This window comes from Lithobates pipiens, unplaced genomic scaffold (genome assembly GCF_037356315.1).
Source record: "Lithobates pipiens isolate NorthernLeopardFrog02 unplaced genomic scaffold, aLitPip1_a1.2 Scaffold_8, whole genome shotgun sequence".
Taxonomy (NCBI): Eukaryota; Metazoa; Chordata; class Amphibia; order Anura; family Ranidae; genus Lithobates; species Lithobates pipiens.
In genome coordinates, this window is record NW_027507903.1 from 124,892,494 (window position 1) to 124,920,064 (window position 27,571).

The window sequence follows — 27,571 nt, forward strand, 5'->3', positions numbered from 1 at the left end:
GGAAGGCAAGAGATATCCCTCTCGATCACAGCCACAGAGGAAATAAGAGACACATCCAATGTCCTTCATGTTTCTGACAGAGTGCGTACCCATCATGAAACCTCCCTTTTGTCAATAGACACTAGACACTTCAATCTCTTTAAAACAATTCTAAGTGTTTGTGAGAAATCTCACTATTAAAAAACACTATTATGCAGCAAAAAAAGATATTGGCACAGACTGGTCTACACCAAAAGACACTAATGCGATTGTAACAGGTTTGATGTTTAGAGAGTTATGTACCATTAGAGACTTGGAAGACTTAGCCCAAGAGAACATCTCTCGCTCACTGATGAAGGGGGGTGATTGTCTGGCCAGACCAGCATTCATCAAGATTAGATCTGAATTTTATTCAGTTCACCCTCGCACGCCTGATATGGGTCTGTTTCAGAGATTGGTTGAGGGAGATTTGACTGTATTGAATCATCAGGCCACTAAGGGTCTGCTGTCCTGGTGGGACAACCACTCTAGGAGAGAGTGATTGGCCTTAAAATGTCAAGAAGAAGATACGTCCATGATCATCATTCGAAATTCTGACAAGGGAGGCATGATAGTTGTCATGAATGTGGGATCCTATTTGGATGAAACTGCCTAACAGCTGTCGGACAACCACAAATACATGAGACTTAAAGGAGATCCACAAGAAAAATGTTATCTATATTAACAGAACTAATCAACAAGGGTTTTAGGTTGGCCATTTTTAATAAGAAGGAAATGGAGTTATTCATTTCAGAATATCCCACCATCCCCACGTTCTATCATTTACCTAAAGGCTCCCTAAATGAGAGACTAGGACAATGGCTGGATAGGTATTTACAACCGTTGGTAGTGCAACTTCCTGAAAGACACCAATCACTTACTTCAACTCATGAGAGACTTCACATGGGAGACAGATTTTTCATGGATCACTTGTGATTTCACAATTCTCTACTCCTCGATTCTCCATCATCTGGCCGTAGAGGCGGTTTCCTTTTATTTAGAGTCTGGTACGGATCTGATACCTGTACATCACATACATATTCTGGAAATATTAGAGTATTTACTATCTCACAGTTATTTTGTATTCAATGATGTGTTTTACCTTCAAGGTTGCGGGGCTGTGATGGGAGGCAAGTTTTCTCCCTCTCACGCCAACCTCCACATCTTTGGAGGTGAGAACCCATTTAGACCGTACATCAAACTCTAGCTTAGGTACATTGATGACCTTCTGTTGGTGGGGGATAAGGGTGTGGAAACATTTGGGTCCTATTTTAGAGTATATAAATGTCAACAACAAAAACTTGTCATTTACAGGCATGACAGATAGCAGAGAGTTCTGTTATCTGGATGTGTGCCTTACAGGAAAAGGGTCGAATATTGAGACTGCCCTCTATAGGAAACCTCTGTTGGGTAACACATTGCTCCTAGCCCAATCAGGGCACCCTAAATATACCATCAAGGGTATCCCCGTAGGACAGTTTTTGTGCATCAGATGCATTTGCAGCAGAAAAACAAAATTTGAGATGGAGGCTGCTTTGCTTGATAAACGCTTCCTAGCCTAGGGGTATTTGCGATGGATGTTAGAGGGGGCTTTAAAAATAGCAAGGAGTGAAAAAAGGGAAAATCTGTTAAGACAGAAGAAGAAGAAAAAAGAAGATCTGTATCATAGTAAACTCACCCTTTCTACTAATTTCAGTGCAGAATTCATCCAGGTCAGGGATATCATTAATAAATATCTACCTATCCTGAATACGGTTGAAACCTATGCTGGAGATTCTAAGACATGGAGTCAATATAGTGTCTAGAAGAGCACCCACAGTGGGTCGGTCTTTATCTCCAAGTTTTTTTTTATCTCCAGCAAACAAGTGCAGTTGTTTACTTGGCTGTACTTTAAAGGGAATTATAAATGTGGAGCCCATGAATGCACATGCTGTAGTCACATTCTGGGGGTCAACACATTTCAGGCCACAGCCACTCAAAAAGAATTTGAGATGTCATCATTTTACAACTGCAACATTAGGTATGCGGTCTACCTAATCATGTGTGACCTGTACCACATACAATATGTGGGAAGGACCACAAGACAGTTGAGGGATTATTTCTACGAACATGTATACAGTGCACAGAAAAACAAAACCACAAATGTAGTCAGATATTTTGGAGGGTTACACCTCTGTCATGAAAGTCCAGGTCATTGAAAAGATCCTCAACCCCCCAAGAGAGGTGGAGATATGCAGCTGCAAGGAGTGTTCTGGATCTTTCTGCTCCAGACTCGCATTCTCTCTGGTTTAAACTTTGAGTGAATGTAAGACATTATTACGACTAAAATAAAGTGATAATTCAGTTTGACTGTGTCTTCCCACTCAGGTCCTCAACATACTGGCTATTTGCCTATAGGTGTCTGTCAGGGGTTGGTGATGTTGGTGGCCAGGTAGAGAAATGGATTAGTGGAAATGCCATATTATATCATTTTCTCCTACCTTGGTTTTCAATTTAGATTTTTTTCTATTTTTTCAAAATATTTATTTATGTTATTAAATCAGATTTTAGCCAGCTCTGCATATACCCAGACAGAGTATTTGTGGCTATACTCTTATTGCTTTTCAGATATTTTGCATCATACAGTGGGAGTTATTTACGAAAGGCAAATCCACTTTGCAATGCAAGTGCACTTGGAAGTGCAGTCGCTCTAAATCTAAGGGGTAGATCTGAAATGAGTGGAAGCTCTGCTGATTTTATCATCCAATCATGTGCAAGCTAAAATGCAGTTTTTTTATTGTCCTTGCATAATCCCTTCGGATCTACAGCGACTTTACTTCCAAGTGCACTTGCAGTGCAAAGTGGAGTTGCCTTTAGTAAATAACCCCCAGTGCCTTGCAAAAGTCTTCAACCCCTTGGCATTTTTTTGTGTTTTGTTGCCTCACAACCTGGAATTAACATGGATTGTTTGAGGATTCGCATCATTTAATTTACAGAACATGCACACAACTTGGAAGATTTTTATTTTTTTTTTAACTTATGAAGCACACAACAAATAGAACAAAATAACAGAAAAAGTAAATGTGCATAACTATTCACCCCCCTAAAGTCAATACTTTGTGGAGCCACCTTTTGCGGCTATCACAGCTCCAAGCCGCTTTGGATAAGTCTCTATGAGCTTGCCACATCTTACTACTGGGATTTTTGCCCATTCCTCCTTGCAAAACTGTTCCAGCTCCTTCAAGTTGGATGGTTTGCGCTTGTGAACAGCAATCTTTAAGTCTGACCACAAGTTTTCTATTGGATTGAGGTCAGGCCTTTGACTAGGCCATTCTATGGAAAGGGGGAGAGGAATCAATAGCAGGAGAGGGTTATATGGACAAATGGGCATCGTGGAAAGAATTAAAAAAATCATGGAGATATGTAGAGGAAATTACACAATAAGTTGGGGAAAGATAATACCTAGCCAGAAAAGGACGATTCAACTATGAACCTCGTGAGATTTCTGCAAGGAAGGGGGCTGGGTAGGTAGAGGGGTAATAAATGTTAAGTTTGGTATGTATAAACCATTAAGACATTAAGATATGCTGGTATTTGTGGAATAATGCATTTTATACTTTGCTGGATAAGAAAAATATCAAAATAAAGAATATAAAAAAAAAAAAGTGTTGCTTTAGCAGTGTGTTTGGGGTCATTGTCCTGCTGGAAGGTGAACCTCCGTCCTAGCCTCAAATCACACACAGGATGGTACAGGTTTTTGCTCAAGAATATCCCTGTATTTAGTACCGTCCATCTTTCCCTCAACTCTGACCAGTTTCACAGTCCCTGAAAAACATCCCCACAGCATGATGCAGCCACCACCATGTTTCACTGTTGGGATGGTGTTCTTTGGGTGATGTGATGTGTTGGGCCAAAAAGTCAAATTTTAGTCTTATCAGACCAAAGCACCTTCCTCCATACATTTTGGGAGTCTCCCACATGCCATCTGTTTCTATTGAAGAAAATTTCCATCATTTTTTGTCCCAGTGACACCCAATCTTTGGGACAGGAAGTGAGAGGAAACTTTCCCAGGGACACCTGAACAGCAGTAAAATCTTGACAGGGGTTCAAACCCTTCCATGTTATATCCAACAAAATACTGTATAATGAATTATGTTTTTTTAGTGTAAGTTATTTTCCACCCCACATCTGATCATTTTTTCTACATTTCTGTTTGCTGTACATGTTAAAAAGACTCATGGCATTGCCTTCTGATTCCTCCTGTATTGAATTGTATTATAACTGCACTGACTGCCCTCTTGTAAAGTGCTGCACAAACTGTTGGTGCTATATAAATCCTGTATAATAATAATAAAAATGATAATAATAATGGCATGGAGGGGAAGGAGGCAAACTACTGTAGGAATCAAGTGCAGGCTCTAAAGGCTCCTCACATATTGGAAGTAGCCTCCAAAACATTCATAATACATTTTACAAATGGTGTGCAAAATGTTACAGATTTTTTTTTCTAGAAAGCAGCCACAGTCTGAGTAGAAAAGCCTGTCCCCTGCCCGAATGCTTCAGAGAATGACCCTTGCTCTCTGTGTAGAAGCAGTGGCCTCTCTGCAGAAGTCTGGCAAAGGAAAATCTGTCTAATCATGACCTCTGCTGATTGAAGAGCTCTATCTTTGACCCAACCGCTCCTACTCAGGCAGAATGTTAATTTGGGCTTTCAGCACTTAATGCTCATTCACATGTTTTAGAGTGTGGCATAGGCAGGGGGTGTGCCTGGGCACACCTTAATCACTACGTGCTGATTCCCCCTATTGCCCGGGTCTTCCCCCAGTGTTCTGCCCCCCCCTCCCAAACCGTCAGTGCTGCTGGTTTCCCTCCTCTCCTCTCCCCCTGGCTGCTGGGGGGGGGGGGGTGTTTCAGGATGGAGAGGGGGGGAAGGGACTAGTCAATATAGAATTTACATCCCTTCCTTTTCTAAATGAACACAGTAAACACACTTACTCACTGTGTTCATTCATAATGGAAGCATAGTAAACTCTGTGTACTATGCTTCAATCTGTGAATGAACAGGAAGCCGCTCAGCACAGAGCACTATCCCGTTCATTCACTGTTCAGTGCAGCTGAGGCTACAGAGAAAGGCATGTGTGTTTAAGCTTTGGGGTGCACACCCTAATGCAATAGGCTGCACACACCTATAGCATGCAGGCTAGTGTTTGATGTGCATAGGCAGTAGGTGATAGTTTGGGGGGGGGGGGGGGGGGATGTCTTGCATTGTTAAAACACAAGGTTTCCCTTTTTCTTTTTTAACTTTATTGAAATATCAAAAATTACATTTCATTCAAGCGTATGTATAGCAGATCCACTAAAGTGCGATAACTGGCAGTGACGTCTTGTGAGCTGCCATGCATTGCTAAAATGACATGTCTAAATTTTATGCAACACACTGCAACCCACTTCAAGGCCACATTTTGGGGTGAACAGGGCACATATATAAAACAACGGAAAAAAATGCATTGATCTGTACAGATTAATGCAGGTCACCATATATGGTGTGAATGAGCCTTAACTGTGGAAATTTGCCTGTGCATTCCTATTGGCTGTTGGAGCTGTATCAATGGGAATATGTGGAATGGAGTTTAGCACCAACCTGGAAACTTTTCAGACCTTTGCTTCTTAGAACATCTAGCATGTTGCTATAAGTGTCCTCTAGGTGCCTGCACTTTAGACCTACACCAGTTCATCCCTCTTCCCGAGAGACTCATTGAGCTGCTGGCATCCGCGCTATGGCCAAATGGCGGCCACAGCGCAGATGTGAATTTATGGGAGGCCGTCATATGACGGCCTCCACTGCGCACGCTCCCTGCAGGGCGTGCGCGGAGAGCGATGTGATCACCGAGTCACTGAGACTCGGGTGATCACCGATCCAAGTAGGGGGATGGTCCCAGCCCCTTACCATGTGATCAGCTGTCAGCCAATGATGTAAACAAAAGCTCAGTGATTGTTTTTTTTTCTCCTCACGCTTTCAATCACCGGCTTATCTTAAAGAGACATCAGTCCTGAAGAGGAAGAGGCAATTATGGCCTCATTTATAACAGTAACAGTGCCCACAAGTACCACATATTGATGGTGCCACCTATCGATGCCCACAAGTGCCACCTATCAATGCCACCTAGAAGTGCTGCCTATCAGTGTAACTGATCAGTGCCCATCACTGCCACCCATCAGTGCCCATCACTGCCGCCCATCAGTGCCCATCACTGCCATCTATCGTGCCCTTCAGTACCGCCTCATCAGCGTACATCAATGATGGCCAAAAATTACACGTTTATAAAATAAAACAATTAAAAAATCGCACAGGTGATCAAATACCACCAAAAGAAAGCTCTATTTAGGGGAAAAAAATGATAAAAATTTCATTTGTGTACAGTATTGTATGACTGCGCAATTGTCATTCAAAGTGAGACAGCGCTGAAAGCTGAAAATTAGTCTGCATAGGTGGGGAGTTTAAGTGCCCAGTAAGCAAGTGATTACAAGGAATCTGTCAGGATAGGAATATGGGAATTGCTATTTCTACTTTTGAAAAATTCCAAGCTGCAGAAATGTCATCCTTAATCCTTATATTTGCTTCACTGTTTAGGGAGTCACTGACCCAGAACCTGCATATGTGTAGTAGATGCCCAAATACTGTACCTCCCAACTTTTTGAGATGGGAATGAGGGACACCTATCAGCAAAAGTATGCAGGCATAGGACACACCCCTTGTCACGCCCCCTTAAAGGAGAATTGTACAAAAAAACAAGATTGGTTAAACCCACAAGTGCTTTTTTTTACCACTACTATTTCTATATTTTATATACATCTATATGAATCAGACCAAAATGAAGGACACAGGAGGAGGAATGAAGGAGAGAGGGACATTGCTCCAAATCAGGGACAGTTGGGAGGTATGAAATACCAGATAAAAGGTTGTCCCAAAACAGTGCCCCCTCCTGGATAGTGATGGAGGGACAGGGATGACAGGTCTGGAGCCTATATTGTCAAGTCAATCCTAACAGGTTCCTTGTAGACTATTAACTGGAAGTGGTAAATTTCCTCCTAAGATGAGCCTGCATAAGACAACTATTTCATTTGAAGCTGTTATTTTTCTTGAAGTGACTGATGTAATGTTTATGGTTTGCACTCTCATTATCTAGATAGCAGAGCAGCAGATTCAGAAGAGAGACTGATGAACACCCTTTTGAGGGAAGACAGATATAATAAACTCATCCGTCCTGCTTATAACAATACACAGCTGGTCATCATCCATCTCCAGTTGTCTCTGGCCCAGCTGATAAGTGTGGTAAGATGATTTTCAATTGTTAAAGAGCCAAATACATGTTGGTTTATGGAAAATAGTTTTTCACAGTATTCATGGATAAATGATCATTTAAAATTATCAAATTATCTGCATCCTTACAAAATATAATCGCATACTGACAGCTGACAATTCTAACACGCAGTGAAAGGTCTCTTTGCTGAGCTTTGCTTGTCCCCAAGTCTCTCGCTAGTTGTATGTATCATCAATGCAAAATCAGGTACAGAAAAAAAATACTTAAATTTGAACTCCAGGCACAACATTTTTATTTTTAAATATATTCTTTTGTAGTTGTAAAGGATATAAATCCACTTTGTGTTCACCAAATACCTTTGCGAACCTAGTCATGATCTTGTTTTAAAAGCAGTGACCAGGGCAGGGACAAGGGGTGGGCAGGAGGGAAAATTGCCCTGAGTGCAGTGAATCAAAGGGGCAAAAAATGGATGCAGGGTGGTAACCCATTCTATGGCATGTATTAATAGTGGGGGAGGGATGCAATTCTGCATCATTGCCCTGGGCTCTGGATGCCCTGTCCCGGTACTGGCAGTGACATCATCACTAGGGTTGCCACCTTTTCTTCCAGTCAAACCCGAACACTTTAGTGGAGCATGCCAATTTTTTTTTTTTTATAGTATAAACTTTATATATATTTTGCCATTAAATAACATTTCTAATCATATGAAGTTAATAACAAGAGCCCCCCTTTACATCAGAGTCCACAGAGTTCCCCTTTTACATCTGAACTCGCAGAGTTCCCTTTCGCTGTAAGGGGGGGGGGGGGTTCTGCAGACTCTGATGTAAGGGAGAACTCTGGGGCCTCTAACATAAGCAATTCTCTGGGAACCCTGATTTAAGGGGGAACACTGAGAACTCTGATGTACGGAGAGGACGCTAATGTAAGGGGGAACACTGTGGCTTCTGGTGTAAAGGGGGAACTGTGATTAGGGTTGCCACCTGTCCAGGATTCACCCGGACAGTTCGGGTTTGGAATCCTGTGTCCGGGTTTCAGTCTGCCTGAAACCCGGACACATTATTTAGACTGGGCTGTGGCTCCCCAAGTAGCTTAGATAGTAACACAAAAATCTGTTGCCATTCAGGATCTGCTCTCTGATTGTAGGTTTGGCATCACTGGGGGGGGGGGGGGCATGATGTTAGTAAGAGCAGTTTGGCCACACCCACTGTTTGCAGCAGCGCACTGCATTACCACTTTCCTTGGGGGGCACCCAAAGGTGTCCCAGGTCTTTTGTAATCCTATAGTGCAGGGATATCCAATTAGCGGACCTCCAGCTGTTGCAAAACTACAATCCCCATTAGGCATAGCAAGAATCTGACAGCCACAAGCATCACACCCAGAGGCAGAGGCATGATGGGGCTTGCAGTTTTGCAACAGCTGGAGGTCCGCTAATTGCATATCCCTGCTATAGTGTATACTATGAAAAAAATGTGCCCATGTGCCGCTAAAGTGTTTGGGTTTGGCTTGAAGAAAAGGTGGCAACCCTAAGGGCCGGTTCACACAGCGAGGCGAGGCGAGGCGACACGGCTCGCCTCGCTCCCGCAAGTCGCCCCCATTCAGTACTATGGAACCGTTCTGAGAGGAGCGACTCGAGTCGCTCCGACTCAGAAAAAAGGTTCCTGTACTACTTCGGGGCGACTTCGGGGGCGACTTGCATTGACTTCTATACAGAAGTCCTCTGCAAGTCGCCGCTGAGCTCCCCGCAGGTCGCGGCGAGGTAAGTCGGAGACGCCTCGCCGCGCATCGCTGTGTGAACCGGCCCTTACTGTGATATAAGGGGTGCTCTGGGAACCCTCATTTACCTTAGTGTACTCACTCAGAGGCAGGAGAGAGAAGGGGGGAGACTTCAGTGACAGACAGGGATGGATGGTGAGCTCCCTCACCCCTTGGCAGTCAGCACCTCTCATCCAGATGTAGTCGAGGCTGCCGAATTGAAATTTCCGACCCCAAATTTCCTTTTCTGAGGCACAGCACTGGGGATTGGCGTGTGGGCAGACACAGAGGGGTAGGGGCGGGATTATGAGGGGCTGATCGAGCCCTCTCTCTTCTCCGATCTGTGTGTGTGTGTGTTTGAGGGGGTGGATTGTTAGTGCTGGCTTTGGGCAGTGTGAAAGAGTGTAACAGACACTCTCAGCCTAGACAACTGCAGCCAGCAACCCTGCTGGGAAGCCATAAGTCCAGTCTAAATAATGTGTCCGGGTTTCAGGCAGTCTGAAACCCGGACGCATGATTCCAAACCCCGAACTGTCCGGGTGAATCCTGGACAGGTGGCAACCCTAATCATCACTGTTCTGTACATAGCCTGTGCAGAGAGCAGAGCTGTGGGAGGGGCCCAGCAGGTCCACCCACTACAGGCTGCCTGCGATAACTACAGGAGGGGGCAGAGAAAAGACCAGTCACCCTGCATGAGAGAGAGCAGCACTGACCGGTCTTTATTACAGGAAGCTCTTCAGACAAAGTTTCACACTGGATTACTGCACAGATCTGGAAGAAATAAACAGAGCACACCAAGATTCAAGTAGGAATACACAAAGGTCTTGTATTAAAACAATATTTGCTTATAAGCTTTAATTGTCAAATCTGTAGAAGAGTGGTGCACTGTAGCACCCACGAAATGTGAGTACCCGATATAAGAGGTTAATGTTTAATAACAAATAGAGTTTAAACGATATCACACTATCTAGTCTCTCTTATTTTATACATGTGGAAAACATGCCATCAACCAGCCCAGGATCCCGGTACAAACACTGAACCCAGAGGTGGTTCAGATACATGCTTTGACCGTGCTCTAAAGTGAGCACATATACAGAAGAGGGGAGCTCCTGAGTGGACACAAGGACACGCTTACTATCACCAGTTTTTTTTTTTTTGGATTTGATTATTTTGAAAGGACTTTATATATAATTTTATATCAACACATGTTTTCACATGAATTTGTCAACATAGCACTTTGCACTTGAACACGTTTGTGTAGACAATTTGAGCACTTATATAACGGACTTTCTCTTATGACAGATGATGATATTATAGGACTATGATATTATAATAAGATATTATTTCACATGTTGCATTATACTGTGGCACAGAGTCACTTTATTGATAGTTGTTTTGTCACTAGAGCACTTTATATATTTATTTGGCTATAGATATATTCTAGAGTGTGTATATATATATATATATATATATGTGGAAATACACAGGGAAACAATAATTAGTACAGGTCAGCGCAGCACTTTCTTTTATTTTTATGCTGATTGCACGATCTTATGGGACGTGATCAGTGCTAGCAGCTTTCCACATAAGAACTCAATATATGTTTATGGTAGCTCGCAAGATTCTCAGTACTTAGATTATGGCCATTCAATTATTTGCATATTATTAACACAGTAAGGCTGCTTTCACACTGGGGCGGGAGCAGCGTCGGCGGTAAAGCGCCGCTATTTTTAGCGGCGCTTTACCGTCGTTTTAACGGCGGTCTGCGGGCGCTAGCGGGGTGGTTTTAACCCCCCGCTAGCGGCCGAAAAAGGGTTAAACCCGCCCGCAAAGCGCCGCTGCAGCGGCGCTTTGCCGGCGGTATTGCCGCGGTGTCCCATTGATTTCAATGGGTAGGAGCGGTATAGGAGCGGTGAATACACCGCTCCTTCACTGCTCCAAAGATGCGGCTAGCAGGACTTTTTTCACCGTCCTGCCAGCGCATCGCTCCAGTGTGAAAGCCCTCCGGCTTTCACACTGGAGGGAAAGGGGCCGTTTTTTTTCAGGCGCTACACAGGCGCTATTTTTAGCGCTGTAACGCCTGAATACCGCCCCAGTGTGAAAGCAGCCTAAAAGAGCTTTCAGGCATGTTCCCACTCAACTAGCTACATTTAATGTGAAGTTATTCATTTTCAAAGATCACAACAGAGATTCTGACGTTGGGTTTCAGTTGGCTATAAATAACTTACTTATGTACTGTTTGATTGCATGTGAAGGCTGCCATGCTACAAAGATCTTCTCTCTTAGGCCGCGTACACACGGGCGGACTGTTCGCCCAACTTTGTCCGCTGAACAGTATTTCAGCGGACAGTCCGCTCGTGTGTGGGCTTCAGCGGACAGTTTCAGCGGACAGTCTGACGAACAAAGTTTTTTGGAATTTCCGTAAGACAGTCCGCTGAAACTTGGTTTCAGCGGACAGTCCGCTCGTGTGTAGGCTTGTTCGACAAACTAAGTTTGGCGCATGCTCAGAAAGGATTTACACGGCGAGGGTTGCATTGCAGTGTATTGGACGTCGTATTTCTAGTCCCGTCGTACGTGCCGTTCACGTCATCGCGCACGCTTTCAGCGGACTGTTCGTTCATCGTGTGTGGTCAAGTCCGTTCATGCAAATTTTGAGCGGACTGTTTGTCGGATTGTTTGACGAACAAAGTTGGGCGAACAGTCCGCCCGTGTGTACGCGGCCTTAGAAACACACAATGGGGTTGATTTACTAAAATTGGAGAGCGCAAAATGTGGTGCAGCTGTGCAATCAGCTTCTAGCTTCAGCTTGATCAATTAAGCTTTGGCAAAAAAACTGGAATCTGATTGGTTTCTATGCAGATCTGTACCAGAGTTTGCACTTTCCATTTTATTAAATCAACCCCAGCGCCTGTGTGAACTCTGAAAATAAATTAAAACTATGGGAATAATAAAACATAGCATATCTGTTATTTTTCAATTTCCTTTCAAAGCCCAAGCTGTGCAACAAAATTGGCAGTTACGGGGTTGAGGCAAACCATATAACACTGACAGGGGTGCTTACAATGATAGGCTTTTATTCTTTTAGATAACATCCATTCAGTTTATTCCAATTTTTCTCTGTAACTGCTCAAAAGGTGTTAGCTGGGGTTAGGCTATATTTCCTGCACATCTGCACATCTGTCCCACCTCTGTTTCCCCTGCTCTTCTGCCCCACCACTGTAACCCCCTGCTCATGTGTTCCACTGATGTACCTCCTTTCTCCTCTGTACATCTGCCCCACTGCTGTAACCCCCTGCTTATCTGTCCCACCAATGTACCTCCTTTCTCCTCTGCCCCAACACTGAACCCCCTGCTCATCTGCCCCACCGCTGTACCCTCCTGCTCGTCTGTTCCACCTCTGAACGCCTCCTGCTTATTTTCTCCACCGCTGTATCCTCCTGCTCATCTGCTCCACAGCTGTACCCTTTTCTCATCTATGATATGCAGAGTGGTGAAAGGAAGCAGAGATGAAACACATCTACCTGTTCTGGCACACTCATCCTGCTGATTTACCTCTCGCATCCAGCCCACGTGTTTGTATGTGATGTATGGGATGTATGTGATGTCACATACAAGCATCTGGAATGGGTGTCCAATGATGAGCTCAGGTCAGGGGCATTTTCTGAAAGCAGTGGGCCTGTATGCAAGATCATAAATTGGGCCCCCGCAGCTGAGAAAAATTGGTTGGGTGTGATTTTCATTGCCCTGAATACTGGCTGTAGCTTAAAGGGACACAGAGTGCCGGGGTTCAGTAGTAAGTGACACAAAGGTTCAGGAATAATTGCAACAAAGTTCCCAGAAGCTCAACAGTAATTCCACAAACTTTTACCTGATTGTGGTTTTCTCAATCACAGGGAAATTCCTTCTTTCTGAGATTGGTAGTGGCAACCAAGCGAGTCGTCTTCCTCCAGAAGGTGGAGGTGGCTAGCAGGACTGTGATTGACTTTAGAAGTGGCCAAGACAGTCCTCCTCCTCCTGAAAACAAGGACTGCCCCCCCAAGCAGGGCCGTTTTTAAGGCAGGGCAAAATAGGCAGCTGAGCCCTGTCATTGTTGTGGTTCTCAAAGAAGCTGCCTCCTACTTGCCAACTATCCTGGTTTAAATTCCCTCGCCTCTTGAAGTTTTAGTCCTGTGCTGTGTCCCAATATCTCAGTGTGAAGTGCTGCTACTAATGCTGCCCAACTCTGCCCTATTGTTGTGTACAGATGACTCACCTGCAGACCCCATGTTTACATGAAATTACCAACATTCATATGTAAATAGCAGTGGCATTCATATGTAAATAGCGGCAGCTGGCGGCATTGATAGGTATATCATGCCCCCTGAGGTCATAACCACTGTAATCTCTAGCAACCAATCAACAAGCAGAAATCATGTGCTGTAACCTCTAGCAACTAACCAGTGAGCTGTAATGTGTTCTGTAACCTCTAGCAACCAGTCAGTCAGCGCTAATGATATACTGTAACTTCTAGCAACCAAGCGCAATAGCTGCCTGATCTGATTCAGTAAACTGATTTTGAGTCTAGCTGCTATTTATTGTATGTCTCAGGGCAGGTGGAGAGAAAAACTGCATGGGGGGCCCCCCCAAGAAAAGTTTTGCCCAGGGTCCAGTCAATATTAAAGACGGCCCTTCCCCCTAGCAGAACTGCACCTACTCTCTTCCCCATTACAAAAGCTGATGATCGCAGCTACAGCAAAGTTTCCCATCTTTTACAATGTGTGGGGGCACGGTGCCTCCCCCTCAGTGTATGTACGGTGTGGGGAACTCTGAGATTGGAATGCATTCGTGTCTCATTGACACTTCCCTGCACTTCTCTGCTAATGGGGAGGGAGTCGAGTGGCGACAAAAGAGGCATTGAGTCCCGCTTGCGGCACTAGTGCCAGGGGTTGCCTACCCCTGGCCTAGGCCATCTTTATATAGAGCAAAAAATGTACATTGTTACATTGTAGCAAAGTGTCATTTCTTCAGCGTTGTCACATGAAAAGATATAATAAAATGTTTACAAAAATGTGAGGCGTGTACTCACTTTTGTGAGATACTGTATATCCATATGATACTAGTGTGTAATTAAAACCACCTACCCCTAAAGAAGAGGAACTACGTAATCTCTCAAAACACGTTGGGTACTAATCTGATTTTGGTTGTACCATTGACAGGGAACTGTGGTTATTCATTTTGTAATCATTATGTATTTACTATAACACATCAATTGTATCATTTTAAATCTGCACCACAATTTTTTGGCTTTTAATATTTTTAATAATATTTCCAAATAAAAACATTTTTGGACCTTTTTAATGATAAATCCTACTTCTTTGGAATTTATGCCCTAAAAAATCCCACTAGAGGGTTTTTCTGTAGATTGGTTAAAGCGGTTGTATACCCGCTGACACTTTTTTTTGTATACCTCTGTAAGGCAAAAGGCATAATGAGCTAGTATGCACCGCATACTAGCTCATTATGAAATACTTACCTTAGAATGAGGCCCCGACATCTCACCCGATCCATGCCGAGGGAGCTGACATGTTCCCTCGGCGTATCTTCCGGGTATCATGGCTCCGGTGCTGTGAGTGGCCGGAGCCGCAATCTCATCACTCCAGCGCATGCGCGCGGGAGACTTCTTTCTGGCAAGGTCTGGCCAGGCTTTCAGCTGATAATCCCCTGTGCGCATGCGCCGCTACAGTCAGCGGCTCATTGCAAAGGGAATATCTCCTAAACCATACAGGTTTAGGAGATCTTTTTTTTTTGCCTACGGGTAAGCCTTATTATAGGCTTACCTGTAGGTAAAAGTTCAAATTTTGACTATACAACCACTTTAACTGGAGAAGTGGGCATCTTCTAGTCCCTTTCACAGTAATCAGCACATCAAAGTCCCAGCAAAAGGGAAGAATTCTAAAAAGCAACCAAAGCCTCCCATTGATATATAATAGACTTCACTGGATCACACTGACCCAAGCGTAGTACGACTACTATAGGCAAAAGCAAGGAAAAGAGGTTGAAGTGTAATTTAAATTATCTTCCACTTATCCGTGAATAGTTATTATTTACACATCATGGAAAAGGCACTCTTACTACACTTTTGAAAATATGGCACCCTGTACTGTTGGGAGAGCACTGTATGAAGACCTTGTGTCCTTGAAAGGTATTGCTATTATGTTATTTAAATGGTTGTTATCTGGGAACAGACCTGATGTTATAATTCAATTGTGAGTTAACCTGGTTATGTTGGCTTCTAGTAAATGCTCCTCTCTGTGACAGATCATATCTGTTTACTGTCATGCTTTCTGTTTTGCTGTTCTTTGTTGGCTGTCACTGATTGTTACATTCTTGGCTTTACAAGTGACAGAAATCATTTGGTAACTACATGAAGAATGCTTAAAATAGAGTTTCTGTGTCACGGAGACAAAACCCCTGCAGCTTTCATATACAAAGTAAGGTTTTTTGACATTTTCACCCAATGGGATGAAATTATCGGAAGGGCGGGTTGAAGTGTAAAGATCGACTTTTTGAAAACGTACTTCTGTATGTCATCTACCCCCAAAAAAATCACTAAATGGACTTCACGATCTTGAATTCATTATGAGTGAATATTTCCATTAAAAGAGAACTCTGCCTCCAGCAGGATAATGTTTTAAAGTAGTGCCAATAGGTTTACCTCCATTACTTGCAATAGAAGAAAATGAATATGTATCCAAATGCCATCCCTAAAACAGATGTATGGGCAAAGCTTTTTAGCCTTATGTCTCTTCTGGGACATAGGAGTGCACTCACTTACTTAGGCTCTCCTGTGATCCAGAATCATTCACTTATACAGTGCCTTGAAAAAGTATTCATAATGCTTGAAATTTTTCCACATTTTGTCATGTTACAACAGTGGTCATCAACCCTGTCCTCAGGACCCATTAACAGGCCAGGTTTTATGTATTACCTTGGGGAGATGCAGACTAGAATACTGGAATCACTGAGCAGCAAATGATATCACCTGTGATGTATTTCAGTTATCTTGCAAACCTGGCCTGTTAGTGGGCCCTGAGGACAGGGTTGATGACCACTGTGTTACAACCAAAAACCTAAATGGATTTTATTTGGGATTTTGTGTGATAGATCAAAACAAAGTGGCACATAATTATAAAGTGGAAGGAAAATGATAATGGTTTTCAATTTTTTTTTACAAATAAGTATCTGAAAAGTATGGCGTGCATTTGTATTCAGCCCCCCTAAATTAATACTTTGCAGAACCACCTTTTGCTGTAATTACAGCTACAAGTCTTTTTGGGGATGTCTCTATCAGCTTTGCACATCTAGAGAGTGACATTTTTGGCCATTCTTCTTTGCAAAATAGCTCAAGCTCTGTCAGATTGGATGGAAAGCATCTGTGAACAGCAATTTTCAAGTCTTGCCACAGAATCTCAATTGGACTTTAACTGGGCCATTCTAACACATAAATATGCTTTGATCTAAACCAATCCATTGTAGCTCTTGCTGTATGTTTAGGGTTGTTGTCCTGCTGGAAGGTGAACCTCCACTCCAGTCGCAAATTTTTTCAGACTTTTACAAGTTTTCTTCTAAAATTGCCCTGTATTTGTCTCCATCCACCTCCCATCAACTTTGACCAGCTTTCCTGTCCTTGCTGAAGAAAAGCATTCCCACAACATGATGCTGGCACCACCATGTTTCACCGTAGGAATGGTATGTTCAGGGTGATGTGCAGTGTTAGTTTTCCATAGTGTTTTGCTTTTAGGCCAAAAAGTTTAATTTTTATCTCATCTGACCAGAGCACCTTCTTCCACATGTTTGCTGTGTCCACCACATGGCTTCCAGAAAACTGCAAACGGGACTTCTTAAGGCTTTCTTTCAATAATGGCTTTCTTCTTGCCACTCTTCCATAAAGGCCAGATTTGTGAAGTGCATGACTAATGCCGCGTACACATGACCAGACTTTTCGATGGTCTTCCCGACTGACTATCGGCAGAATTCTGGTGGACTTTCCAAATGAACGGACTTGGACACACACAATCACAAAAAGTCAGACGTATTCGAACGTGATGACGTATGACCGGTCTAGAATAAGGACATTCATAGCCAGTAGCCAATAGCTGCCCTAGCTTAAGTTTTTGTCCGTCGGACTAGCATACACACGAACAGATTTCTCGATGGGAACTGGGTTCGGTGGAGTTCCAGCCGAAAATTTTGAATTCTATTTCTAAAGTCCATCAGATTTTTTGACAGCAAAGGTTCGATGGAGCACAAACACGATCAAATTGTCAAACGGAACAAATCCATCGGACCTTTGCTGTCGAAAAGTCCTGTGGACAGATTCTCCACCTAAACTGTGGATCCCTGCAGCTCCTCCAGAGTTACCATGGGCCTCTTGGCTGCTTCTCTGATTAACCACCTCGATACAGTGCACTTACACCCCCTTCCTGCCCAGATCAATTTTCAGCATTCAGCGCTCTCACAGTTTGAATGACAATTACTTAGTCATGCAACACTGTACCCATATGAAACTTGCGTCTTTTTTTTCACACAAATAAAGCTTTCTTTTGGTGGTATTTAATCACTAGTATTTTTTTTATTTTTTTGTGCTGTAAATAAAAAAACACGTCCATTTTGTGAAAAAAATGCTTTTTTCTTTGTTTCTGTCATAAAATTTTGCTAATTAGTAATCTTTCTTCATACATTTTGGCCAAAATTTATACTGTTACATATCTTTGGTAAAAAATAACCCACATTAGTGTATATTATTTGGTCTTTGTGAAAGTTATAGAGTCTACAAACTATGGTGCCAATCTCTGAAAATTGATCGCATCTGATCAGGCCTACAGTACATTAGGTGAATCTCATTTCTTGAGACACTAGTTAGTTAGTAAGGTTGAATAAAGACACCAGTCCATCCAGTTCAACCTGAGTGAGCGTCTACAATTGTCCCTATCCCTGTATATTGCATACTCAGTCCCTACCCTCAAGGAGCCAACAATCCAAGGTCCCCATTCATATACTAGGGCCAATCTTGGACAGAAGCCAATTAGCCTACCTGCATGTCTTTGGATTGTGGGAGGAAACCAGAGTACCCGGAGGAAACCCACGCAGGCACATGCAAACTCCAGGCAGGTAGTGTCATGGTTGGGATTTGAACCAGCGACCCTTCTTACTGCTAGGTGAGAGTGCTAACCACTACACCACTGTGCTGCCAAACTACATCACTGTGCTTTCCTGACTAACAAGTCAGGAAAGTACAAATACCCCCCCAAATGACCTTTTTAGAAAGTAGACATTCCAAGGTATTAAGTAAGTAGCATGGTGAGTTTTTTTAAGTTGTCATTTTTTTCCCACAATTCTTTACAAAATTAAACTTTTTTTTTTTGACAAAATTGTCATATTATCAGGTTATTTCTCACACACAACATATGCATACAACAAATTACACCCCAAAATACATTCTGCTACTCTTCATGAGTGTGGCGATACCACATGTGTGAGACTTTTACACAGCCTGGCCACATACAGAGGACCAACATTGAAGTAGCACCTTCAGGCGTTCTACGAGCAATAATGACATATCTAATTTCTCAACCGTAAGGATGAGCCGAACACCCCCCTGTTCAGTTCGCACCAGAACCTGCGAACAGACCTAAACTTCGTGTGAACTTTAGAACCCTATTAAAGTCTATGGGACTCGAACGTTCAAAATCTAAAGTGCTAATTTTAAAGGCTAATATGCAAGTTACTGTCCTAAAAAGTGTTTGGGGACCTGGGTCCTGCCCCAGGGGACATGTATTAAAAATTGCAGTTTTTTCAGGAGCAGTGATTTTAATAATGATTAAAGTGAAACAATAAAAGTGTAATATTCCTTTAAATTTCCTACCTGGGGGGTGTCTATAGTATGTCTGTGAAGGGGCGCATGTTTCCCGTGCTTAGAACTGTCCCTGCACAAAGTGTCATTTCGCAAGGAAAAAAGTCTTTTAAAATCACTTTGAATTGTCGGCTCCCGTAATACAGAGAACACTCAATGAGTGTTCTCTGTATTATGGAGCCGACAATTCATTCATTGATAAAAAAAAAGCATGGGGGTCCCCTAAATTCAATTACCAGACCCTTCAGGTCTGGTATGCGCATCCCTACTCAACCCCCTGTTACACTTTTGAAGGTCCTGGAGCACCAGGACAATGGAATTGCCCACAAAATGACCCCATTTTGGAAAGCAAACACCCCAACGTACAATCTGTGAGGCATGATGAGTCTTTTGAACAGTTCTTTTTTTTTTTTTTGGAAAATGTGGGAAAAAAATGAAACCGCATTTTTTTTTTTTTTACACAAAGTTGTCCATTTATAAGATATTTCTAACACATAGCATGTAAATAGCAAAAATGTCATTCCTACCTATCACACTTTTGAAGGTCCTGGAGCACCAGGACAGTGGAATTCCCCACAAAATTACCCCATTTTGGAAAACAAACACCCCAACGTATATTCTATGAGGCATGGGCTGCAAAAAGGTACTCGGGTACTCTGATGGGCTGCAAATAGGTACTCGGGCACTCTGATGGGCTGCAAATAGGTACTCGGGTACTCTGATGGGCTGCAGATAGGTACTCGGGTACTCTGATGGCCTGGTGACAGGTACTTGGGTACTCTGATGGTCTGGTGACAGGTATTCGGGTACTCTGAAGGGCGGTGACAGGTACTCAGGTACTCGGGTACTCATATGGACTGTGAAAGGCACTCAGGTACTCATATGGACTGTGACAGGTACTCGGGTACTCAGATGAACTGTGAAAGGTACTCAGGTACTCATATGGGCTGTGACAGGTACTCAGGGACTCGGGTACTCAGATGAACTGTGACAGGTACATGGGTACTCAGAAGGACTGTGACTGGTACTTGGGTACTCAGATGGACTGTGACAGGTACTCAGGGCCGGCGCTACCACTAGGCGGACTAGGCAACCACCTAGGGCGCACTGCCGCCTAGGGCGCCTGGCCGCTGGTTATTTTATTTCTGGCTGGCTGCACTGTCCTTGCTGCAACTACTACCATGCCAGTGCCATGCAAGCAACAGCGCCATCCGCCCTCCCATCGCCCCGCTCTGGCTTTCCAGTAATTCTCTCTTCTGCTATAGTATCACCTCGCTCACGCAGTGAGCCAGTAACCATCATGTGTCCAGTCACAGGGCACCGCCTCTCAGTGTCAAACGCAGCAGCCGCCCGCCCCCCTTCCTCAGCTCCCTGTCAGTCTGTCTGTGACTGTGTGACATTAGTCATGATGATGATGATGACACACAGCAGCAGACACAGACCGTCGGACTGACAGAGAGTGGAGGGGGAGGGGGCGGCTGCTCTCTGGGCTTGGGGTCAGGTGCGCGCAGCCTGGCCTAGCTGGAACAGGAAGAGAAGAGGCACCACTCCACACGAGGCAGGTACACAGGCTGGCAAGTACAGTTGGTGCCAGCAACAGGTTACTGGTGTGACCGTGAGGTAAGTAAAAAACTGTTGTTTTCTCTCTGTTAGGCCCCTTTCACACTGGGGCGGTTTTCAGGCGCTACAGCGCTAAAAATAGCGCCTGTGTAGCGTCTGATAAAACCGGCCCCTTTCACACCAGTGTGAAAGCCGGAGGGCTTTCACACTGGAGCGGTGCGCTGGCAGGACGGTGAAAAAAGTCCTGCTAGCCGCATATTTGGAGCGGTGAAAGGAGCGGTGCATTCACTGCTCCTAAACCGTTACTACCTATTGAAATCAATGGGGCAGCGTGGCTATACCGCCGGCAAAGCGCCGCTGCAGCGGCGCTTTGCGGGCGGTTTTAACCCTTTTTCGGCTGCTAGCAGGGGTTAAAACCACCCCGCTAGCGACCGCAGACCGCCCCTAAAACAATGGTAAAGTGCTGCTAAAAATAGCAGCGCTTTGTGCCGACGCCCGCACCACCCCAGTGTGAAAGGGGCCTTAATGAGAATAACATTATGTGAGTGTATATATATCTATTATGTTGACTGATCTGCCAAATGTCCCCACAAGTCTGTAATTTATGGGCGCTGGTGAAGTGGCATTGATGGGCGCTGGTGAGGCGGAATTGTTGAGCGCTGGGGAAGCAGTATTCAGGGGGTGGAGTCAGGGGTGGAGCCAATGAGGGGGCGGCAAAATTAGGTTTCGCCTAGGGTGTCAAAAATCCTTGCACCAGCCCTGCAGGTACTTGGGTACTCATATGGACTGTGACAGGTACTTAGGTACTCATATGGACTGTGACAGGTACTCGGGTACTCAGATGGACTGTGACAGGTACTTGGGTACTCTGATGCACTGTGACAGGTACTCGGGTACTCGGATGAACTGTGACAGGTACTCGGTACTCTGATGGACTGTTACAGGTACTCAGGTACTCTGATGGACTGTGATAGGTACACAGATGAACTGTGACAGGTACTTTGATGGGTGGTGACAGGTCCTCTTTTTTGGGGGGGCAATCAGTGTCATTGGTGTACACTGTAAGCGGTAACGAGATGTTACCACAATCTCCTTCTCAAACACGATCGAGGAGAACCCAGTAACAGCTAGTTACTGCGGTTTGTTGACATTTAGTGATAGGATGTGAAAGGATCACAGCCGATCACGTGGGTAAACAGCCGGCCAATGGCTGTTTACCAGCGTTGGTGATGAGCAGTGTTCCTGGGAATGCACTGCCACCGACGTGCATGGCAGCACACTCGCGATCGCGTGCATGTGCCGTGCACAGTGGGGTGGAACCATCTGTTCATCACGGCCGATCATGTGGTAAACACCCCCCTCGGTGGCGAGCGGTGTCTCTGTGACTTTCCGCCACTGAGGGAACAGGGAATGCGCACGCACGATCACGCACATTTCCTGTTTAAATGTCATATGATGTCCTCCTGCAACAAGAGCCACGCCACCTGGACGTCATATGACAGCCGGCGGTCGGCAAGCAATTAATGCTCTCCTTGCCAGGCCTGTCACTTTAGGCAGACAGCCATGCTTGGTAGGTTTGCAGTTGCTCCATTCTCTTTCCATTGTCCAGTGATGTATTGAACAATGAGATGTTCAAAGCTTGGGATATTTTTTTTTAACCTAACCCTGCTTTAACCACTTCCCGACCAGCGCACGACGATGTACGTCGACAGAATGGCACGGGCAGGCATATTGGTGTACAGGTACGTCCAATATTCAATGCCGCCCTGCCATCGGGCTGGTCGGGACCCCCGTGAGTCCGGTCGCGGGACCCGCGGACTCGATCGCCGCGGGCATCCCCGCGATCGTCTCACGGAGCAGCCGAATGGAGGAAATGCTGTGTAAACAACATTTCTCCATTCTGCCTAGCAACTAGTGACGCTGATCTCTGCTCCATGTGATTGGAGCAGAGATCAGTGTTCACTAAATGAAAGCCCAACCCCCCCACAGTTAGTAACACACCCCTAGGAACACTTAACCCCTACACTGCCACCCACTGGTTAACCCTTTCACTGCCAGTGTCATTTACACAGGAATCACTGCATTTATATAGCAGTGATTACTGTATAAATGACAATGGTCCCAAAAATGTGTCAAAAATGTCCGATGGGTCCCCCACAATGTCGCAGTCACAATAAAAATCGCTGATCGCCGCCATTACTAGTAAAAAAAAATAATAAAAAATTATTAATAAAAATGCTATAAAACTATCCCTATTTTGTAAACGCTATAACTTTTGCGCAAACCAATCAATAATCGCTTATTGCGATTTTTTTTTTACCAAAAATATGTAGAAGAATACGTATCGGCCTAAACTGAGGGAAAAAAATGTTTTTTTATATATTTTTGGGGGATATTTATTATAACAAAAAGTAAAAAATAATGCTTTTTTTCAAAATTGTCGCTCTATTTTTGTTTATAGCGCAAAAAGTAAAAACCGCAGGGGTGATCAAATACCACCAAAAGAAAGCTCTATTTGTGGGGGAAAAAAGGACGTCAATTTTGTTTGGGAGCCACGTCGCACGACCGCGCAATTGTCAGTTAAAGCGACGCAGTGCTGAATCACAAAAAGTGGTCTGGTCTTTGACCAGCAAAATGGTCCGGTCTGCAAGTGGTTAAATGTCTCCACCTTTATCCCAGGTGTGTCCATTGGCCTTCGTGATGCTGTTTGTTCACAAAGGTTCTCTAACATACCTCTGAGGGCTTCACAAGACAGCTGTATTTTTACTGAGGCTAAATTACAGGCAAGGTCACTCTATTTACTAATTAGGCAACTTCTGAAGGCAATTGGTTCCCCTAGATTTTAGTTAGGGGTATCAGAGTAAAGGGGGCTGAATACAAATGCATACCACGCTTTTCACATATGTATTTGCAAAAAAATGTTGAAAACCATTTATCATTTTCCTTCCACTTTACAATTATGTGCCACTTTGTGTTGGTCCCAACAAAATCCATTAACGTTTTTGGTTGTAACATGACAAAATGTGGAAAATTTCAAAAGGTATCAATATTTTTTCAAGGCACTGTCTGATATCTGCCAAATAGACAGAGAGGAGAGATTTCACCTACAGGCAGGCAGACAATAAAAAGTCAACAGAGTTTCAGACCCAAAACAAATCCCTACAGCTTTAGTCAATCCACTTACCTGTAATAAAGGATGTCCCAGGTTGTGAAGGCAGCTGTATCCTGGATAAATCTTCATTGCGGGGGTGCCGGTCCTCTTCCTGTCTTTGAACTTCCAGTGGTGCAATGGTTTAGAGCTTCAGATCTTCAGACAGAACAGCAATAAAGATGGGGGCATAACCCCTTCTGCCTTCTCCTCCATTGAGAAAAGTTATTTCATTGATTGCTCTACTTGTAGCATGATCTGTGAATGGGGGAGATTCTGATCAGTCACAGCATTATCTATAAACAGTATAATCAACAAAAGGACTTTTCTCAGTGGAGGTGGAGAAGAAGGGGGCATGTTTCCATCAAACCATGTTTACTGCTATTCTGTCTGAAGACCCTAAGCTTTTAATCATTGCAATGCCAGAGGTTCAGAACAGGAAGAGGACAGGCATCCCTGCAGTGAAGATTTTTTCTTGTCCAATTTTTTTATTAAGTTTTGACAAAATATACAATCAAGTTTAGTTGCAGCAACAAAGAAGGGGATATTATCTTATTATCTATCCCCGGGAATGGCCCCTGGAATCACCTTATATATTTTTTTCACAAGCGCTGCATTTTATTTTTTTATTTAACCACTTTCAGACCGGACCAATTTGCTGGTCAAAGACCAGACCACTTTCTGCGATTCGGCACTGCGTCGCTTTAACTGACAATTGCGCGGTCGTGCGACGTGGCTCCCAAACAAAATTGACGTCCTTTTTTTCCCACAAATAGAGCTTTCTTTTGGTGGTATTTGATCACCCCTGCGGTTTTTATTTTTTTGCGCTATAAACAAAAATAGAGCGACAATTTTGAAAAAAACGCATTATTTTTTACTTTTTGTTATAATAAATATCCCCCAAAAATATATAAAAAAACATTTTTTTCCCTCAGTTTAGGCCGATACGTATTCTTCTACATATTTTTGGTAAAAAAAATCGCAATAAGCAATTATTGATTGGTTTGCGCAAAAGTTTTAGCGTTTACAAAATAGGGATAGTTTTATAGCATTTTTATTAATAATTTTTTATAATTTTTTTTTTTACTAGTAATGGCGGCGATCAGCGATTTTTATTGTGACTGCGACATTGTGGGGGACCCATCGAACATTTTTGACACATTTTTGGGACCATTGTCATTTATACAGTAATCACTGCTATATAAATGCAGTGATTCCTGTGTAAATGACACTGGCAGTGAAGGGGTTAACCAGTGGGTGGCAGTGTAGGGGTTAAGTGTTCCTAGGGGTGTGTTACTAACTGTGGGGGGGTTGGGCTTTCATTTAGTGAACACTGATCTCTGCTCCAATCACATGGAGCAGAGATCAGCGTCACTAGTTTCTAGGCAGAATGGAGAAATGTTGTTTACACAGCATTTCCTCCAGTCGGCCGCTCCGTGAGACGATCGCGGGGATGCCTGCGGCGATCGAGTCTGCGGGTCCCGCGACTGGACTCACGGGGGTCCCGGTGCACTCCCGATGGCAGGGCGGCAAATTTAAAGGGACGTACATGTATGCCCATTTGCCTGCCCGTGCCATTCTGTCGACGTACATCGTCGTGCGCTGGTCGGCAAGTGGTTAAAGAAGTGACAAATTGAAATACAATTGTGGAGGTAGCTCCAAAATAAAATTTTAAATTATATATATATATATATATATATATATATATATATATCATAATCTGATCATAGGTATGGTGACTGAGAAAATTAATTCTTGGTAATGCAGTGAAGATTTCTCTAGGATCCAGCTGCCTGCACAATGTAGAATATAGTTCATTACAGATAAATTATGTAACTAAAGCTGTAGGTAAAAAAAGAAAAAAAAAAGTAAGTATAACAATTAGCAGGGCTTTATTTTTCAGAGAATAAGTGCAGGAACTCCCCCTTTGGGAGTTACCCATTGCCTTTGCCCCTACCTAACTCTGAGCACCAGTCCTCAGTTCCACCCACTACCCACCTTCGAGCACTGCCCCTTTTAGAGAATACAGAACCAAGTAACATTTCTGGTACTAAGAAATCTGTATGGAATTTGTTATTGATAACAAGAAAAGCAGTAAAATAGACCCCCCACAGCAACAATAGATCCACCCCTACAACAATGGACCACCTAAACAAAATACAACCTAGCAACAATAGACCCTCCAGCAGCTAGCTATAATAGACTGCTCCCTCAACAGTAGATCCCTCCCACGGACAACTACCCCCCAGCAACATAAGACCCACCCCAGCAACAATAGACCCCCCACCAGCAACAATAGACCTCCCAGTCCCAGCAGCAATGAACCCTTCTGAAGAAATAGATCCCCTCCAGCAACAATAGATCCATCAGCAGCCAGCATCAATAGACACTGTAGCACAACCCAGCACTCCTTGCCATTACATACATTCAGTGGTAGAGGTGCCGGAACTACGTTCCCGCTGAAAAAAAGCCCTGACAATTAGTGTTGTCAAAAGTTGTACAGATACATAATCTGCACTAGTGATGGACGAACGTTTCGCCCGGCGGTCGTTTCGCGGCGAATTTCCGACATTCGCGGTCCGCACGTTCGAACGCCTTTTTCCGTCGTTCGCCGCGGCGGACTTACGTGTTTAATGTATACAAGAACTTTAACCTTTGGTGACACGTTTATCATGTGATACAGGACAGCCAATTGAGACATGACAGCACATGGACACTTGTACATTCCCCCTAACCTATAAATACACCCGATCCGGTGGCCATTTTACATTCTTTCTTCTGTTACGATAGGGACAGGTTCCTGTGTGGAGTAGGGAGAGATAAACCACTAGCTATTTGGTACACAAAAGTTCTTTTCAGGACTGGTATAGGTGTTAGGTGTTGATAGGTTTGCTGTGCTGCTGATTCTTGCAGCAGCCTGAGTGTCTTTTGTTAGTTTAGAGAAAGGGAAAGGACGGTGTATGCTACAGGGACAGCCAGATTAGTCTTTCATCATCATCATCATCATCATCATCATTAGCTGTTACTATCAAGGTCCACAAAAGAGCTGTTCCAGTAACCACTAATCGTTCTCTTTTTTTGCCAATTTGTATAGGGACAGGAAGGAAGCAGTGTTGTCAGGCAGTGAGGGTAATTTTAAAGACTTGCTGTTATTATTAGTTCCACAAAGGTTCTTTTCAGGACTGGTATCAGTGGTACAGTAATAGGCTTGTACATGTATAATATTCTTTCTTCCAAATATAGAAAGGATATTATACTTGACTGCTGCCCTTCTGCTGCAGTCTGCTAAACATTCACAACTCACTTGTTCCACAAAAGTTCTTATAAGGACTGGTAACTTGGTATAGGGTGCTACGGTACATAGGCTTGAGTGCGGTACAGTCTGCTGTTCTGTAAGGACCGCTATCGGTCCACAATAGATAGGGTTGACGTGCACCACTGCTGACCGCTGCCCTATACTGCAGCAGTCCTTCAGCGGTATAGGGACTGACGTACAGTCTGCTAATCACTAACACACAACCTGCTTGTTCCACAAAAGTTCTTATAAGGACTGGTAACTTGGTATAGGGTGCTACGGTACATAGGCTTGAGTGCGGTACAGTCTGCTGTTCTGTAAGGACCGCTATCGGTCCACAATAGATAGGGTTGACGTGCACCACTGCTGACCGCTGCCCTATACTGCAGCAGTCCTTCAGCGGTATAGGGACTGACGTACAGTCTGCTAAACACTAATACACAACCTGCTTGGTCCACAAAAGTTCTTATAAGGACTGGTAACTTGGTATAGGGTGCTACGGTACATAGGCTTGAGTGCGGTACAGTCTGCTGTTCTGTAAGGACCGCTATAGGTCCACAATAGATAGGGTTGACGTGCACCACTGCTGACCGCTCACCTATACT

At 43.9% G+C, this 27,571-nt stretch overlaps 1 protein-coding gene across 1 annotated transcript in view; it reads left to right on the forward strand.

The window, feature by feature from the left end:
- CHRNB4 (cholinergic receptor nicotinic beta 4 subunit) overlaps positions 1–27,571 on the forward strand; it is a 98,595-nt gene that overhangs the window by 21,203 nt on the left and 49,821 nt on the right. The window contains exon 2 of the mRNA XM_077473751.1: positions 7,185–7,330. Within this exon, the coding sequence (XP_077329877.1) occupies positions 7,185–7,330 (146 nt within the window). The remainder of the gene's footprint in view (positions 1–7,184; positions 7,331–27,571) is intronic.